This window comes from Salvelinus fontinalis, chromosome 17, assembly GCF_029448725.1.
Source record: "Salvelinus fontinalis isolate EN_2023a chromosome 17, ASM2944872v1, whole genome shotgun sequence".
Classification (NCBI taxonomy): Eukaryota; Metazoa; Chordata; class Actinopteri; order Salmoniformes; family Salmonidae; genus Salvelinus; species Salvelinus fontinalis.
In genome coordinates, this window is record NC_074681.1 from 20,589,890 (window position 1) to 20,605,923 (window position 16,034).

Here is a 16,034-nt window from a genome sequence, read left to right on the forward strand (position 1 = left end):
CATACCCTTGGTTGGGCACAGACCTTGGGTCGTCAAGACTATGGGCAGGTATGGCTAAGGATACCCAAAGCTACCACTGATTGTTCACTGTTTGTCCTACGTTCTGAAATTGAGCTCCCCTCCCTCCTTCCTTCCTTCCTTCCCTCCCTCCCTCCCTCCCTCCCTCCCTCCCTCCCTCCCTCCCTCCCTCCCTCCCTCCCTCCCTCCCTCCCTCCCTCTTTCTCTCTCTCTCTTTCTCTCTCTCTCTCTCTCTCTCTCTCTCTCTCTCTCTCTCTTTCTCTCTCTCTCTCTCTCTCTCCCTCTCTATTTCTCTCTCTATTTCTCTCTCTCCGTCCGTTTCGCTCTCCAGGTACCAGTTGACCGCAATGGTGGTGGACACAGAGGCTGGTCCCCATAGGAACCATACAGTGTTGTTCCTGGGCTCCACGCGAGGGACCGTCCTGAAATTCCTCATCCTCCCCAGCGGAGAAAACTCTCCCACACACAGCAGTGTGTTTCTGGAGGAGGTGGAGGGATTCAACCCTGAGAAGTGAGTACAGGAAGGGAGTTTGGCCACGATCCCTTGTGTTCGCTGCAGTCCGGTGTTTTGTCAGTTCATTATTGAGGAGATTAACTGTTCTACTCACAATGCTTGATGCTGCATTGTTTTCAAAGTCTCTCTGATGTGATCACCCTGATGTGAATCCCTACATTTCTCTGTTGTAACAATAGAAATCAATGAAAATACTCTAAGGATATCTTTTTCTCTGTCTCTCTGTATCTGTCGCTCTCTCCTTCATCCCTCTCACCCTTTCTCCTTCCATCCCTCCCTCTCTTTATCTCTCCCCCTCTATCTCTCCCCCTCCACCCCTCCCTCTATCCCTCTCTCTCTCTCCCTCCGTCTCTCCCTCTATCTCTCTATCCCTCCCTCCCTCTTTCCTCTCTCCTTCCATCCCTCTCCTTCCATCCTTCCATCCTTCCATCCTTCTCTCCTTTCATCCATCCATCCTTCCCTCCCTCCTTCTGTCCCTCCCTCCCTCCCTCTCCCTCCCTCCCTCCCTCTCTCTCTCTCTCTCTCTCTCTCTCTCTCTTTCTCTCTCTCTCTCTCTCTCTCTCTCTCTCTCTCTCTCTCTCTCTCTCTCTCTCTCTCTCTCTCTCACTGCCTCTCTCCCACTCTCTCCCTCCCTCTTTCCTCTCTCCTTCCACCCCTCTCCCCCTCTCTCCTTCCTTCCATCCCTCTCTCATTTCATCCATCCATCCCTCCCTCCATCTATCCCTGCCCATCTCCCTCTCTCCCTCTCTCTCTCTGTCTCTAGATGTGGAGAGGACTCTGACCAGGCCAGACAGTTGTTGTTTCTGTCTCTGGATCGTCCAAGTCACACTCTGCTGCTGGCCTTCCCTTCCTGTATGGTCAGACTGCCCACAGCACGCTGCCACCTACACTCACGCTGCATGAAGTGAGTAAAACACACACACACAGACCATCTCAACCATCTCCATCAGGCTGATCAGATCTCCATGTGTGTGTGTGTATAGGAGCTGTCTGACCTCCAGAGATCCCTACTGTGGCTGGACCAGAGGCAGCACCTGCTCCTTCCTCAGACCAGGCACACGGTGGGACAGCTCCCCGTAGCTTTATCCAATTGAATGTGTGTTCAACTGTAGATGTCAGTCTGATAATCTGTTATGTTTGTTCTATTACAGGCTTCCATTTCAACAAGACAGTGAGTACGGCAACTTCTCCCATCTTGGAGACTGTGATGGTAGGTACCTTGCCTTTACCCTGTAGCTCTGTTCTTTCTTTCACTCAATCCATGCTCCACCTAATAGCATAATCATGCTCCGCCTAGTGGCATTATCATGCTCCACCTAGTGGCATAATCATGCTCCACCTAGTGTATAATCATGCTCCACCTAGTGTATAATCATGCTTCACCTAGTGGCATAATCATGCTCCACCTAGTGTATAATTATGCTTCACCTAGTGGCATAATCATGCTCCACCTAGTGTATAATCATGCTCCACCTAATGACATATCGTGTACCACCTAGTGGCATAATCATGCTCCACCTAGTGGTATAATCATGCTCCACCTAGTGGTATAATCATGCTCCACCTAGTGACATAATCATGCTCCACCTAGTGGTATAATCATGCTCCACCTAGTGGCATAATCATGCTCCACCTAGTGACATAATCGTGCTCCACCTAGTGGTATAATCATGCTCCACCTAGTGGCATAATCATGCTCCACTTAGTGGCATGATCATGCTCCACCTAGTGGTATAATCATGGTCCACCTAGTGGCATAATCATGCTCCACCTAGTGGTATAATCATGCTCCACCTAGTGACATATTCATGCTCCACCTAGTGTTATAATCATGCTCCACCTAGTGGCATAATCATGCTCCACCTAGTGCTATTATCATGCTCCACCTAGTGTTATAATCATGCTCCACCTAGTGGCATAATCATGCTCCACCTAGTGCTATTATCATGCTCCACCTAGTGGTATAATCATGCTCCACCTAGTGACATAATCATGCTCCACCTAGTGGTATAATCATGCTCCACCTAGTGGTATAATCATGCTCCACCTAGTGACATAATCATTCTCCACCTAGTGTTATAATCATGCTCCACCTAGTGGCATAATCATGCTCCACCTAGTGCTATTATCATGCTCCACCTAGTGGTATAATCATGCTCCACCTAGTGGCATAATCATGCTCCACCTAGTGCTATTATCATGTTCCACCTAGTGGTATAGTCATGCTCCACCTAGTGGCATAATCATGCTCCACCTAGTGGTATAATCATGCTCCACCTAGTGGTATAATCATGCTCCACCTAGTGACATAATCATGCTCCACCTAGTGGCATAATCATGCTCCACCTAGTGCTATTATCATGCTTCACCTAGTGGCATAATCATGCTCCACCTAGTGGTATAATCATGCTCCACCTAGTGGCATAATCATGCTCCACCTAGTGGTATAATCATGCTCCACCTAGTGCTATTATCATGCTCCACCTAGTGACATAATCGTGCTCCACCTAGTGCTATTATCATGCTCCACCTAGTGGCATAATCATGCTCCACCTGATGGCATAATCATGCTCCACCTAGTGACATAATCATGCTCTACCTAGTGACATAATCATGCTCCACCTAGTGACATAATCATGCTCCACCTAGTGGCATAATCATGCATTACAAGAGTTTGCGACAGATGTTAAAGGGTCATTTCAAAACTTAATTTTCATCATCTCCAGCACTACCCTAACATCAACATGTTTGATAATGGCTGTTTCTATGTTTTGTATTAAAAAGATAAAGAAGATAAGTGTTTCCAATGACATCATCAACCAATGAGTAGACAACTAGTAGGCAATTAATATTTGAATTTTTTTTAACCCTTATTTAACTAGGCAAGTCAGTTATGAACAAATTCTTATTTTCAAGGATGGCCTAGGAACAGTGTGTTAACTGCCTTGTTCAGGGGCAGAACAACAGATTTTTACCTTGTCAGCTCGGGGATTTGATCAATCTTGCAACCTTTCAGTTACAAGTCCAACGCTCAAACCACTAGGCTACCTGCACCCAAATGCCTTCTCATAATTCGTTAAAATCACATGATGCACACCGATGATGTCATTGGAAACACTTATCTTCCTCTATCTGTTTTACTACAAAACCTAAATGAACACAATTATCACATATGTTAATGTTGGGGTGGTGCTGAAGATGATGAATATGAAGTTGAAAACATTAGACATTTCCGTTTAATGCACATTGAACAAATTCAAATGCTAATGTAAGGGAATGTCTTTGGCAACATATTCACTTAAAATGTTTGTTTTTGCAAGGTACAATTTTTCTTTGTCATGGCATCAATTAAAAACCCAATCACATCCCCAATGCACATACAGTTGAAGTCGGAAGTTTACATACACCTTAGCCAAATACGTTTAAACTCAGTTTTTCACAATTCCTGACAATTAATGCCAGTAAAAATTCCCTGTATTTTGTCAGTTAGGATCACCACTTTATTTTAAGAATGTGAAATGTCAGAATAATACTAGAGAAAATGATTTATTTCAGCTTTTATTTCTTTCATCACATTCCCAGTGGGTCAGAAGTTTACATACACTCAATTGGTATTTGGTAGCATTGCCTTTAAATTATTTAACTTGGGTCAAACATGGGTCAATGCTTCCCACAATAAGCTGGGTGAATTTTGGACCATTCCTCCTGACAGAGCTGGTGTAACTGAGTCAGGTTTGTAGGCCTCCTTGCTCACACACGCTTTTTCAGTTCTGCACACATATTTTCTATGGGATTGAGGTCAGGGCTTTGTGATGGTCACTCCAATACCTTGACTTTGTTGTCCTTAAGCCATTTTGCCACAACTTTGGAAGTTTGCTTGGGGTCGTTGTCCATTTGGAAGACCCATTTGCGACCAAGCTTTAACTTCCTGACTGATGTCTTGAGATGTTCCTTCAATATATCCCCATAATTTTCCTACCTCATGATGCCATCTATTTTGTGAAGTGCACCAGTCCCTCCTGCAGCAATGCACTCCCACAACATGATGCTGCCACCCCCGTTCTTCACGGTTGGGATGGTGTTCTTCGGCTTGCAAGCATCCCCCCCTTTTCCTCCAAACATAGCGATGGTCATTATGGCCAAACAGTTCTATTTTTGTTTCATCAGACCAGAGGACATTTCTCCAAAAGTACGATCTTTGTCCCCATGTGCAGTTGCAAACTGTAGTCTGGCTTTTTTATGGTGGTATTTGAGCAGTGGCATCTTCCTTGCTGATCGGCCTTTCAGGTTATGTCGATATACGCACCAAAGTACGTCTCTAGGAGACAGAACACGTCTCCTTCCTGAGTGGTATGACGGCTGCGTGGTCCCATGGAGTTTATACTTGTGTACTATTGTTTGTACAGATGAACGTGGTACATTCAGGTGTTTGGAAATTGCTCCCAAGGATGAACCAGACTTGTGGAGGTCTACAATTTGTTTCTGTGGTCTTGGCTGTATTCTTTTGATTTTCCCATGATGTTAAGCAGAGGCACTGAGTTTGAAGGTAGGCCTTGAAATACATCCACAGGTACACCTCCAATTAACTAAAATTTTGTTAATTAGCCTATCAGAAGCTTCTAAAGCCATGATATCAACTTAGTCAACTTAGTGTATGTAAACTTCTGACCCACTGGAATTGTGATACAGTAAATTATAAGTGAAATAATCTGTCTGTAAACAATTGTTGGAAAAATTCCTTGTGTCATGCACAAAGTAGATGTCCTAACCGACTTGCCAAAACTATAGTTTGTTAACAAGAAATGTGTGTAGTGGTTGAAAAACAAGTTTTAATGACTCCAACCTATCACAATAATTCGACATACCGTTCATTTATATTGGTTCTTTGTGTTTATGTGTGTATTGTATTTGCATTTACAGTGGTGACAGAAAATTGCAATGTTTTTCAGTCCGCCAGTAATGGGATTAGCTAGTGTGAAATGTCAGGGCTTTGAATTCCCTCTCCTAAGATTAGTGTCTGTCAGAAGCCTCCCAGCATGACAATAAATGCATTTTGATTGGTTGACAAAGGAGCGAACGTCTTGATCAGCGAATTAAAGCCCACGGGACTGAGACTTATTCTGAGACAGTGTTCTGCTGTCATCGACAAGTACTTGCCAGAAAAATATGTACAAAAGAAAATTGAGGACAAAACTCTGTGCGCAGTGCTCAAAACTGAGATTCTGGCAGGGCATAAGAGAACGTCTTTAACTTTGATACGTTTATGGGCTCCTAACAAACACACCTCAAATCTGTCTCTGTCTCAATTAGGATGTCTCTGCTTTTCATCAGCAAACTGTTCCAGGACCAGCAATCTGTTCCAACTCCAATTATACACTGCAATCTAATCTGTTTGATCACAGATCTATAATCTAGGGGGTGTTCTGATTCCAGAACATTACAACCTCATCTATTTTATAGAACCTGCAATCTCCAGAACTTGCTGCTCCAGTTTCAACTGTTCTGCCTGCGGCTGCGGCTATAGAACCCTGACCTGTTCACCCGATGTGCTACCTGTCCCAGACCTGCTGTTTTCAACTCTCTAGAGACAGCAGGAGCGGTAGAGATACTCTTAATGATCGGCTATGAAAAGCCAACTGACATCTACTCCTGAGGTGCTGACTTGCTGCACCCTCGACAACTACTGTGATTATTATTATTTGACCATGCTGGTCATTTATGAACATTTGAACATCTTGGCCATGTTCTGTTATAATCTCCACCCGGCACAGCCAGAAGAGGACTGGCCACCCCTCATAGCCTGGTTCCTCTCTAGGTTTCTTCCTAGGGTTTGGCATTTCTAGGGAGTTTTTCCTAGCCACCGTGCTTCTACACCTGCATTGCTTGCTGTTTGGGGTTTTAGGCTTGGTTTCTGTGCAGCACTTTGAGATATCAGCTAATGTAAGAAGGGCTATATAAATACATTTGATTTGATTTTGATTTGATTTGTTCCAAAGTCCATAATATCGCATCTATAATATCTATCATAAATCCCTAACCTCTAACCTGCAATTAAAACATTCCTTTGCCCGAACATTGCAATCTCATTTGCTTTTTATCACTCTTTAGAACCTGATCTGTTCTAGTTGCAGAGCTTTAGCTTTCTAACCCGGATATAGGCCCGTTTACTGCAGAGCCGGGCTGTTTAGTGGAGAGTGGTGAAAGCATAGAGCCAGACCCAGAACTAGGTCCAGGGCAGACATGTGCTGTGTCTGTGCAGATGGGAGTGATTAGAGCGGTGGAAATCATTAACTGAAATATATGATGTGTTTTAGGGAGAAACTCATTGGCTTGCCCAGAGTCCTCCTAATTACAGAATGGGAACACTGAGAAGAGTTGGTCTGTTTTATTGTCTTCCCCTCTTTACTGATGACTAGTGCAGCTTCCAGCCCAGCCAGCAGAACCCCAAGGCTGTGCTGGAGAAAACACTTGTTAAGGAAAAAGAAAAGGAGATGCCCATCTGTTGCCGTTATGAAATGTTATGGTAGATTACGGTAATAGAGAATAAGATTCAACTCTTGAGTAATACAATATAGCAATATAATCCTTGACATCAGGCAAATAATGTTTAGGTACTGAAGGATAAAACATCTAAAAATGTGACAATAACAAAAGTGGAGAGATTTATAAAGGAGAATGAATACACAGAGGTAGAGGAGAATAAAGGAATGAGATAACTGGTTTACACTGTAATGTTAAGCGTTTTTATATTCTCTCTTGCCATTAGCCTTATCTCTCGGGGACAGACGCACGGAATGGAAATGGTAGTAGCATCTGTCAACTGTGGGATACAACGACTAACAAGGAACTTTGTTCGGGTACGCTGATTCTTTGTCACTGATCATTTGGACAAATCACAATTTCACAGGTGCTCGCATCGTTTTGAATTTCCAAAGGGGAGGTGACATTTGGCCCATAGCTTGGCCGAAACTGGCTGACAGTTTTCATTGAGTGGGGTGGAGACTTATCTAGTCTCGTTAGACTTAACACGTCTCCACTAAGAACTTAATCGAGCATCTGATGCAGTTACACAAGCTTTTAGTTCTAGGTGTCCAAGATTAGCCTTGTGATTCCTTTCTCTTGTCGTCTCTCTCCCCTACAGGTGTCGTACAGCAGAGTCTGCTGATCGAGCCGGAGAGCCTGGTCTCCCTCAACCTGCTGGTGGCATCTGCAGTCTCAGCCTTCACCATCGGTGCGGCGCTCTCGGGCCTGGCTGTCTGCTGGATTATGGCCCACAAGCCTGGCAACCGTCGCCACGGCAACAACACCCCCCAGTCCACTATCCAGCGCCAGGAGAGGGGGATGTTGACGTCAGGAGGAGGGATGGGGGGATCGGTCCTCAGTGTGACCCGTCAGGGAGGAGGCGATAGACCCTGCTCTCAGGGCGGGGAGACCCTGTTTGTGATGCCCAACGGCTGGGGGAAGTCAGGGGAGCTGGACCCAGGGTTCCTGCCTACTCCGGAGCACACGCCCCAGCAGAAAAGACGCGGGCTCAGGCTGTCCGATTCTGGATCAGGGGGGTGGGATAACAGCCAGACCTACCTGGGAGGGAGTACCATGGGGCTGGCGTCTCCCTGCCCTCTCCCTTGCCCCCCACACCCCTCCACCGCCGTCTACCTGACCACCAGACTATTTCAGGGGGGAGGAGGAGGGAGGCACGGGGGTGAGGAGCGAGGAAGAGGAGGGGAGACGCCTCGCCAGCACTACGTGTGCCTGAGCAAGCCCCGGGGGGAGAAAGGCAGAAGTGGGACACCAAAGTCGGCACTTCGTAAGTCGGCAGGGGAGTACGTGTACCCCATGACCCCCCAGGATTCTCCGGATAGGAGGAGGGTGGTGTCAGCCCCCAGCGCCCCTATGGAGTTTGGGGAGCCCCTGCCACTCCGCTGGCCTCCCCAGGAAGGCTACATCCTCAGCAGCCAGGGCATGGTCCCTGTACCTCCATCCTCCATGCCCACCCCCAAAGGCCAGCAGTACGTGGCCCAGCACCACACCCCCGGGCCGGGCAGGTCTCAGCTGAGAGGGGCTTTGGGGAGAGGAGAGCTGGGGGAGCTGGTGGATCTCAGCCAGCTGCTGAGTAAGAAGAGTTCCAATGAGAGGACTCACAATGGGCAGTGATCAAGCAGGGAAACCATGTCTCTTTCTACATCTTTCTCTTTCTGTCTGTTCTACCTTTTCTCTCACTCTCTCTTTCTCTCTGACCTCTTTCTCTGTCATTGTCATTTAGTCCTACCGATATCTCTGTATCTTGCTGGCAGACTCCCGAGGCTGTTCTCACTGGTGGACTCCTGAGGCTGCTCTCACTGGCGGACTCCTGAGGCTGTTCTCGCTGGCAGACTCCCGAGGCTGTTCTCGCTGGCGGACTCTTGAGGCTGTTCTCGCTGGCAGACTCCCGAGGCTGTTCTCGCTGGCGGACTCTTGAGGCTGTTCTCGCTGGCAGACTCCTGAGGCTGTTCTCGCTGGCAGACTCCCGAGGCTGTTCTCGCTGGCAGACTCCTGAGGCTGTTCTCGCTGGCGGACTCTTGAGGCTGTTCTCGCTGGCAGACTCCCGAGGCTGTTCTCGCTGGCAGACTCCCGAGGCTGTTCTCGCTGGCAGACTCCCGAGGCTGTTCTCGCTGGCAGACTCCTGAGGCTGTTCTCACTGGCAGACTCCTGAGGCTGTTCTCTCTGGCAGACTCCTGAGGCTGTTCTCGCTGGCAGACTCCTGAGGCTGTTCTCGCTGGCAGACTCCCGAGGCTGTTCTCTCTGGCAGACTCCCGAGGCTGTTCTCTCTGGCAGACTCCTGAGGCTGTTCTCTCTGGCAGACTCCTGAGGCTGTTCTCTCTGGCAGACTCCTGAGGCTGTTTTCCCTGGCAGACTGCTGAGGCTGTTCTCGCTGGCAGACTCCTGAGGCTGTTTTCACTGGCGGACTCCTGAGGCTGTTCTCTCTGTGACTGGTTGATGCTGCTATCACTCATACCCTGCTGGGATGTGATTGGTCAGTGAAAGTGAGATTGTTGCTGTGTCTGCATTGCAGAGCTGCCTCTCCCCTCTGGCTGCTTAGAGAGGGGAGAGAGAGGAAGAGAGAGAGATAGAGGGATTGAAAGAGGTGAGAAAGAGGGATGGAGATGGAAAGAGAAAAGGGAAGGAAGAGTTTGCTAGACAGCAGAATTCTTTCAAAAAGACACATTAAGAGAGAACCATAAATAGGAAGGAACATGCAAAGAGACCCAGAGACAGACACTTCCCTGTACAGCAAACAGGGCAACAAGGACTGACCGAACAACATGGCCCCAGAGCTCACTGTCAGGTGTCAGAAGACGAGACCCAGTGGACATTACTCCTACACAATGTACTTTGTCCACCTTCCAGTGCAGACTGATTGGCACTCTGACAATAAGACAATGGAGGACACTGAAACATGAATTGTAAACACATTACTTTGAAGCATTTTGCTGCAGGTGAATGAAGCAGACACGCCCCTGGGCTCACACGTCAGTTCAACGTCTACTTTTGATTTACACTTGATTTACTACTCATCCAAAACTCTGATTTGGTTTGTAATAATGTGAATTTAATGTGAAATCAAAAACGAAAAATGTCACCAGGTCATTGGATTTAGGTGAATAGTTGGGTGAAAAAAATACCAAATGCCCTTACGTTGATTCAATGTCATCACATAGATTTCTGGGGTTGAAATGACGTGGAACCAACGTTGATTCAATCAGTTTTTGCAGAGTGGGACTGTTCTCTCTCAGCGACACTGAGGTCATTCTGACTCTGACTCTGAACGCCACGAGATGATCTGATGAAGAGTGTCGAAAGGAAGCGGCAATGAAGATTTAATAGCCTGCCCTCCAGCTGCCTCCCCAACACACACACACACACACACACACACACACACACACACACACACACACACACACACACACACACACACACACACACACACACACACACACACACACACACACACACACACACACACACACACACACACTTACTTACAGGTCAGTTTTAATAAACCCACCCTGCAGGGGACCAGTCCTTGGTATCGTGGTCATTGATTCCCAGTGTATGTGAGTCGAGAGGGGCGTAGAGTACCGCTCTTAACCCGTCTCACTGGGGCGTACAGTACCGCTCTTAACCTGTCTCACTGGGGCGTACAGTACCGCTCTTAACCTGTCTCACTGGGGCGTACAGTACCGCTCTTAACCTGTCTCACTGGGGCGTACAGTACTGCTCCTAACCTGTCTCACTGGGCCGTACAGTACCGCTCTTAACCTGTCTCACTGGGGCGTACAGTACTGCTCCTAACCTGTCTCACTGGGCCGTACAGTACTGCTCCTAACCTGTCTCACTGGGCCATACAGTACCGCTCCTAAACTGTCTTACTGGGCCATACAGTACTGCTCTTAACCTGTCTCACTGGGGCGTACAGTACCGCTCCTAACCTGTCTCACTGGGCCATACAGTACCACTCCTAACCTGTCTCACTGGGGCGTACAGTACCACTCCTAACCTGTCTCACTGGGTTGTACTGTACTGAAATCACCCAATGCTCTACCCTTCTCTCAACACATCGCGTCAGCTCTGAAATGACTGGCCATTAAAAAGTACATGGAGTGGAAGGGATGGAGTGATGAAGTGAAGGAATGGACGGATGGAGGGATGAAATGGTGCTATGTCATTAGAGAGAATGCCTGGCTGGCAGAAATAGTGCTGACATTCCAGTCCAGCTCTCCTCCAGCTCAGTGAGGGTGAGTTATAGTCCCATGGTGGCAGTGATACAAGTTAGGAGCGGTACTGTATAGCCCAGTGAGACAGGTTAGGAGCAGTACTGTACGGCCCAGTGAGACAGGTTCGGAGCAGTACTGTACGGCCCAGTGATACGGGTTAAGAGCGGTACTGTACGGCCCAGTGAGACAGGTTAGGAGCAGTACTGTACAGCCCAGTGAGACAGGTTAGGAGCAGTACTGTACGGCCCAGTGAGACGGGTTAAGAGCGGTACTGTACGGCCCAGTGAGACAGGTTAGGAGCAGTACTGTACGGCCCAGTGAGACAGGTTAGGAGCGGTACTGTACAGCCCAGTGAGACAGGTTAGGAGCAGTACTGTACGGCCCAGTGAGACGGGTTAAGAGCGGTACTGTACGGCCCAGTGAGACAGGTTAGTAGCAGTACTGTACGGCCCAGTGAGACGGGTTAAGAGCGGTACTGTACGGCCCAGTGAGACAGGTTAGGAGCAGTACTGTACGGCCCAGTGAGACAGGTTAGGAGCGGTACTGTACGGCCCAGTGAGACAGGTTAGGAGCAGTACTGTACGGCCCAGTGAGACGGGTTAAGAGCGGTACTGTACGGCCCAGTGAGACAGGTTAGGAGCAGTACTGTACGGCCCAGTGAGACAGGTTAGGAGCAGTACTGTACGGCCCAGTGAGACAGGTTAGGAGCAGTACTGTACGGCCCAGTGAGACAGGTTAGGAGCAGTACTGTACGCCCCAGTGAGACAGGTTAGGAGCAGTACTGTACGGCCCAGTGAGACAGGTTAGGAGCGGTACTGTACAGCCCAGTGAGACAGGTTAGGAGCAGTACTGTACGGCACAGTGAGACAGGTTAGGAGCGTGTCGTGGTAATTTCCTTTATTACTCAATGATGAGAGAGCTAACCACACACAAGTCAGAGTTATATTATAAAGTCCATCTTTGATCAAATATGAGCTTCACCATAGCCGTTTTTGACTCTCAGATCAATTCAGTGTCTATAAAATAATTCTCTGAGAGTCCCTACAAAACAATTCTTTGTATCATTTATAGACAAGACACACCCCTCTCAACTCACATGACGAACAACAGATCTTAGGAACATTACAAATAACTTTTTACTTGAAAGAGGAGTATCCCATAGCTAGATAGCATTAGCTATAAATTATCGTTCAGTTTGGTCTCTTTAGACGAGGTTCCAATCTCGTGCTTGGTACCAAAACATTACCTCATCCAATGGCATATATCAATTGTCAATTCTAGATACCCTCATCTCAAATACACCCCCACCTGGACAAGCTCAGAAAAGACAGTGAGCCTCTTAGGTCATATACTAGGTCAAGATAAGGGCAACCTCAGAGGGGACATACAATAGTTACAGACACATTCCCATAAGAAGACAAGCCTCCATTCTGTCCTCCTCCCCTTCTGATATTCTTCATTGCATCACATGGTTTAACAGATACATTGAGATATGAAGACAAGCCTGACCTCTCCCCTCTCTGGGCCCCAACTGACCAAGCCCTAGCTGAGAAGGGATAACTGCAACTGCCAACAGTATAGTCCAAAAGAAGACATTCTAATGACAAGAATAAAATAAAACATCTTATTTATCTATGTTACCTAACTAATTCTGATTCAGCCATGACAAGCGGTACTGTACGCCCCAGTGAGACAGGTTAGGAGCAGTACTGTACGCCCCAGTGAGACAGGTTAGAAGCAGTACTGTACGACCCAGTGAGACAGGTTAGAAGCAGTACTGTACGACCCAGTGAGACAGGTTAGGAGCAGTACTGTACGGCCCAGTGAGACAGGTTAGGAGCAGTACTGTACAGCCCAGTGAGACAGGTTAGGAGCAGTACTGTACGGCCCAGTGAGACAGGTTAGGAGCAGTACTGTACGGCCCAGTGAGACAGGTTAGGAGCAGTACTGTACGGCCCAGTGAGACAGGTTAGGAGCAGTACTGTATGGCCCAGTGAGACAGGTTAGGAGCGGTACTGTACAGCCCAGTGAGACAGGTTAGGAGCAGTACTGTACACCCCAGTGAGAAAGGTTAAGAATGGTACTCTACGCCCCAGTGAGACGGGTTAAGAGTGGTACTCTACGCCCCAGTGAGACGGGTTAAGAGTGGTACTCTACGCCCCAGTGAGACGGGTTAAGAGTGGTACTCTACGCCCCAGTGAGACGGGTTAAGAGTGGTACTCTACGCCCCAGTGAGACGGGTTAAGAGTGGTACTCTACGCCCCAGTGAGACGGGTTAAGAGTGGTACTCTACGCCCCAGTGAGACGGGTTAAGAGCAGTACTGTACGCCCCAGTGAGACAGGTTAAGAGCGGTACTGTACGGCCCAGTGAGACAGGTGAAGAGCAGTACTGTATGGCCCAGTGAGACAGGTTAAGAGCAGTACTGTACGCCCCAGTGAGACAGGTTAAGAGCAGTACTGTACGCCCCAGTGAGACAGGTTAAGAGCGGTACTGTACGCCCCAGTGAGACAGGTTAAGAGCAGTACTGTACGGCCCAGTGAGACGGGTTAAGAGCGGTACTGTACGCCCCAGTGAGACAGGTTAAGAGCGGTACTGTACGGCCCAGTGAGACAGGTTAAGAGCGGTACTGTACGCCCCAGTGAGACAGGTTAAGAGCGGTACTGTACGCCCCAGTGAGACAGGTTAAGAGCGGTACTGTACGGCCCAGTGAGACGGGTTAAGAGCGGTACTCTACGCCCCTCTCGACTCACATACACTGGGAATCAATGACCACGATACCAAGGACTGGTCCCCTGCAGGGTGGGTTTATTAAAACTGACGTGTGTGTGTGTGTGTGTGTGTGTGTGTGTGTGTGTGTGTGTGTGTGTGTGTGTGTGTGTGTGTGTGTGTGTGTGTGTGTGTGTGTGTGTGTGTGTGTGTGTGTGTGTGTGTGTGTGTGTGTGTGTGTGTGCAGATGCACTGGCTATCCGTGTGATTTAAACGACTGTCCTGACTCTTACTCATCCATGTTAATCGACATTTTCCCAGAGCTCAAATGGGACCATACATTCTACCCGTCAAAGTGTCTAATGAGAGACTTTCCATTACTTTAAGTGATCATGGAGAGAGGGATAGATAGAAAGACTGAGAGAGAAGAAGAAAGGCAGGAGGACCGAGAGAGAAACAGAAAGGTAGAGTGAGAAAGAGAGAGACAACACAGACAAGGAAGAAGATGTGATCTGTCATTCCCAAGTCATCAGAGCCACAGCTCCAGTCACATCCAGAAGGAAAATTAGTTCAGCTTTGTTGTGAACCTGAGCAGTAATGACTTGTATATAAAGACCCAACCCCAGTCAGATGTCTGTGTTACCGTTGAAGGAGCACAATGATGACATCACACATGGGGTGTTGTTTCAAGCCACAGTTACAAGACACTCATAATCACACCATGCCGATGACTTTTCACCCTTTGTTGTCAATACAATATATGTGCCAACATTCTAAACTGTACTTTTGGGTGACATACGGACCACAGAAGCAAAAAGGATACATTTCAAGTGCCATAAAAACCGTGTCAGTACATTTGATTCTTTATACATTTGATACTGTGATGTTGTATAATTTGTTCAAATGTGTACAGTTCCTGTGTACAATGAGGAACTTCACAATGTTGCCTTCAGATAGCATACTGAACATTGATTTTCTTTCAGAACTATTTTGCGTTTGCTGCTCTTATCCATTTGATGAAGTTGGTGACACTGACAGTCTGTTTATAAACCACTTAGTAGTACATCATTTAGGTCAGTTTTTCCTGAAATACTCTAGCAAAGTATTGATTGTTTTCCTCCACACCAACAAACTGTCATACTGAGGAACCTTAAAGTCAAAGGCTACTTCCTGTTCATAATACTGTGCAGTAATACATCATGGAAAAGCACAATAACTTTTATTTTTCTTATTTGAACAGTAGTTGTACTGTAACGTTATCTATGTATATTTGTGTAAATAATGGATTTGAAGGTATCTTGTCCATGTGGTTTTACGGTTGTTGTTTTCTCATCCTTGACACAGGCCTTTGACGCGTTGGTTTTGGTAGACTATGATATGAATGAGATATAACAGAGCAGGCTGGTGGGAGGAGCTATAGGAGGGCGGGCTCAATATAATGGCTGGAATGGAACGGTGTCTGACTTCTGTTTTCTATATGTTTGATGCCGTTCTATGTGATCCATTTCAGCCATTACAATGAGCCCGTTCTCCTATAGCTCCTCCCACCAGCCACCACTGAGATGCAAGTACAGGAATTACAGTATTAACCTTTGGCTGAAAGCTGAGGGTAGCTGTTTCCTTTCTAAAAAGAGTAGAATCGCAGGCTTGTCCTGCTGAGCTGAATGAAAAAAGTCTCCAGATTATTTGATTTATGATTTACGGCTGTACACACACACACACACACACACACACACACACACACACACCTTCACACAATAAACACTTAATGTGAGAGGATACAGCAGTCAGTTAATATGGACAACCCTGTCAATATATTCTTTATTATTCTAATAAACAATGAATATGTATTCATCTTTGTTGTATCTTAATGGATTGTTCATTTGACTGTTATGTTATACTGTAGGATTCTTTCAAGCAACCATTTCCATCACCAGTAGATGGCGGTGGAAACTAGTCTTTGCAGGTGAGGAAAGAGCAACCGGTGAGATTGGCCTTGTTCTAGAGCATCAAAATGACTGCAGGCGACTGCCGACTGACT

General features: G+C 47.1%; 1 protein-coding gene across 1 annotated transcript in view; it reads left to right on the top strand.

Annotated features, from left to right (window-relative positions):
- The window catches only part of LOC129814546 (semaphorin-6B-like), a 71,578-nt gene extending 61,009 nt beyond the window's left edge, over positions 1-10,569 (top strand). The window contains exons 9-14 of the mRNA XM_055867721.1: positions 6-48; positions 350-529; positions 1,296-1,436; positions 1,516-1,593; positions 1,684-1,742; positions 7,674-10,569. Coding sequence (XP_055723696.1) covers positions 6-48; positions 350-529; positions 1,296-1,436; positions 1,516-1,593; positions 1,684-1,742; positions 7,674-8,686 — 1,514 coding nt within the window. The 3' untranslated portion in view covers positions 8,687-10,569. The remainder of the gene's footprint in view (positions 1-5; positions 49-349; positions 530-1,295; positions 1,437-1,515; positions 1,594-1,683; positions 1,743-7,673) is intronic.
- Positions 10,570-16,034: the final 5,465 nt, after the last annotated feature.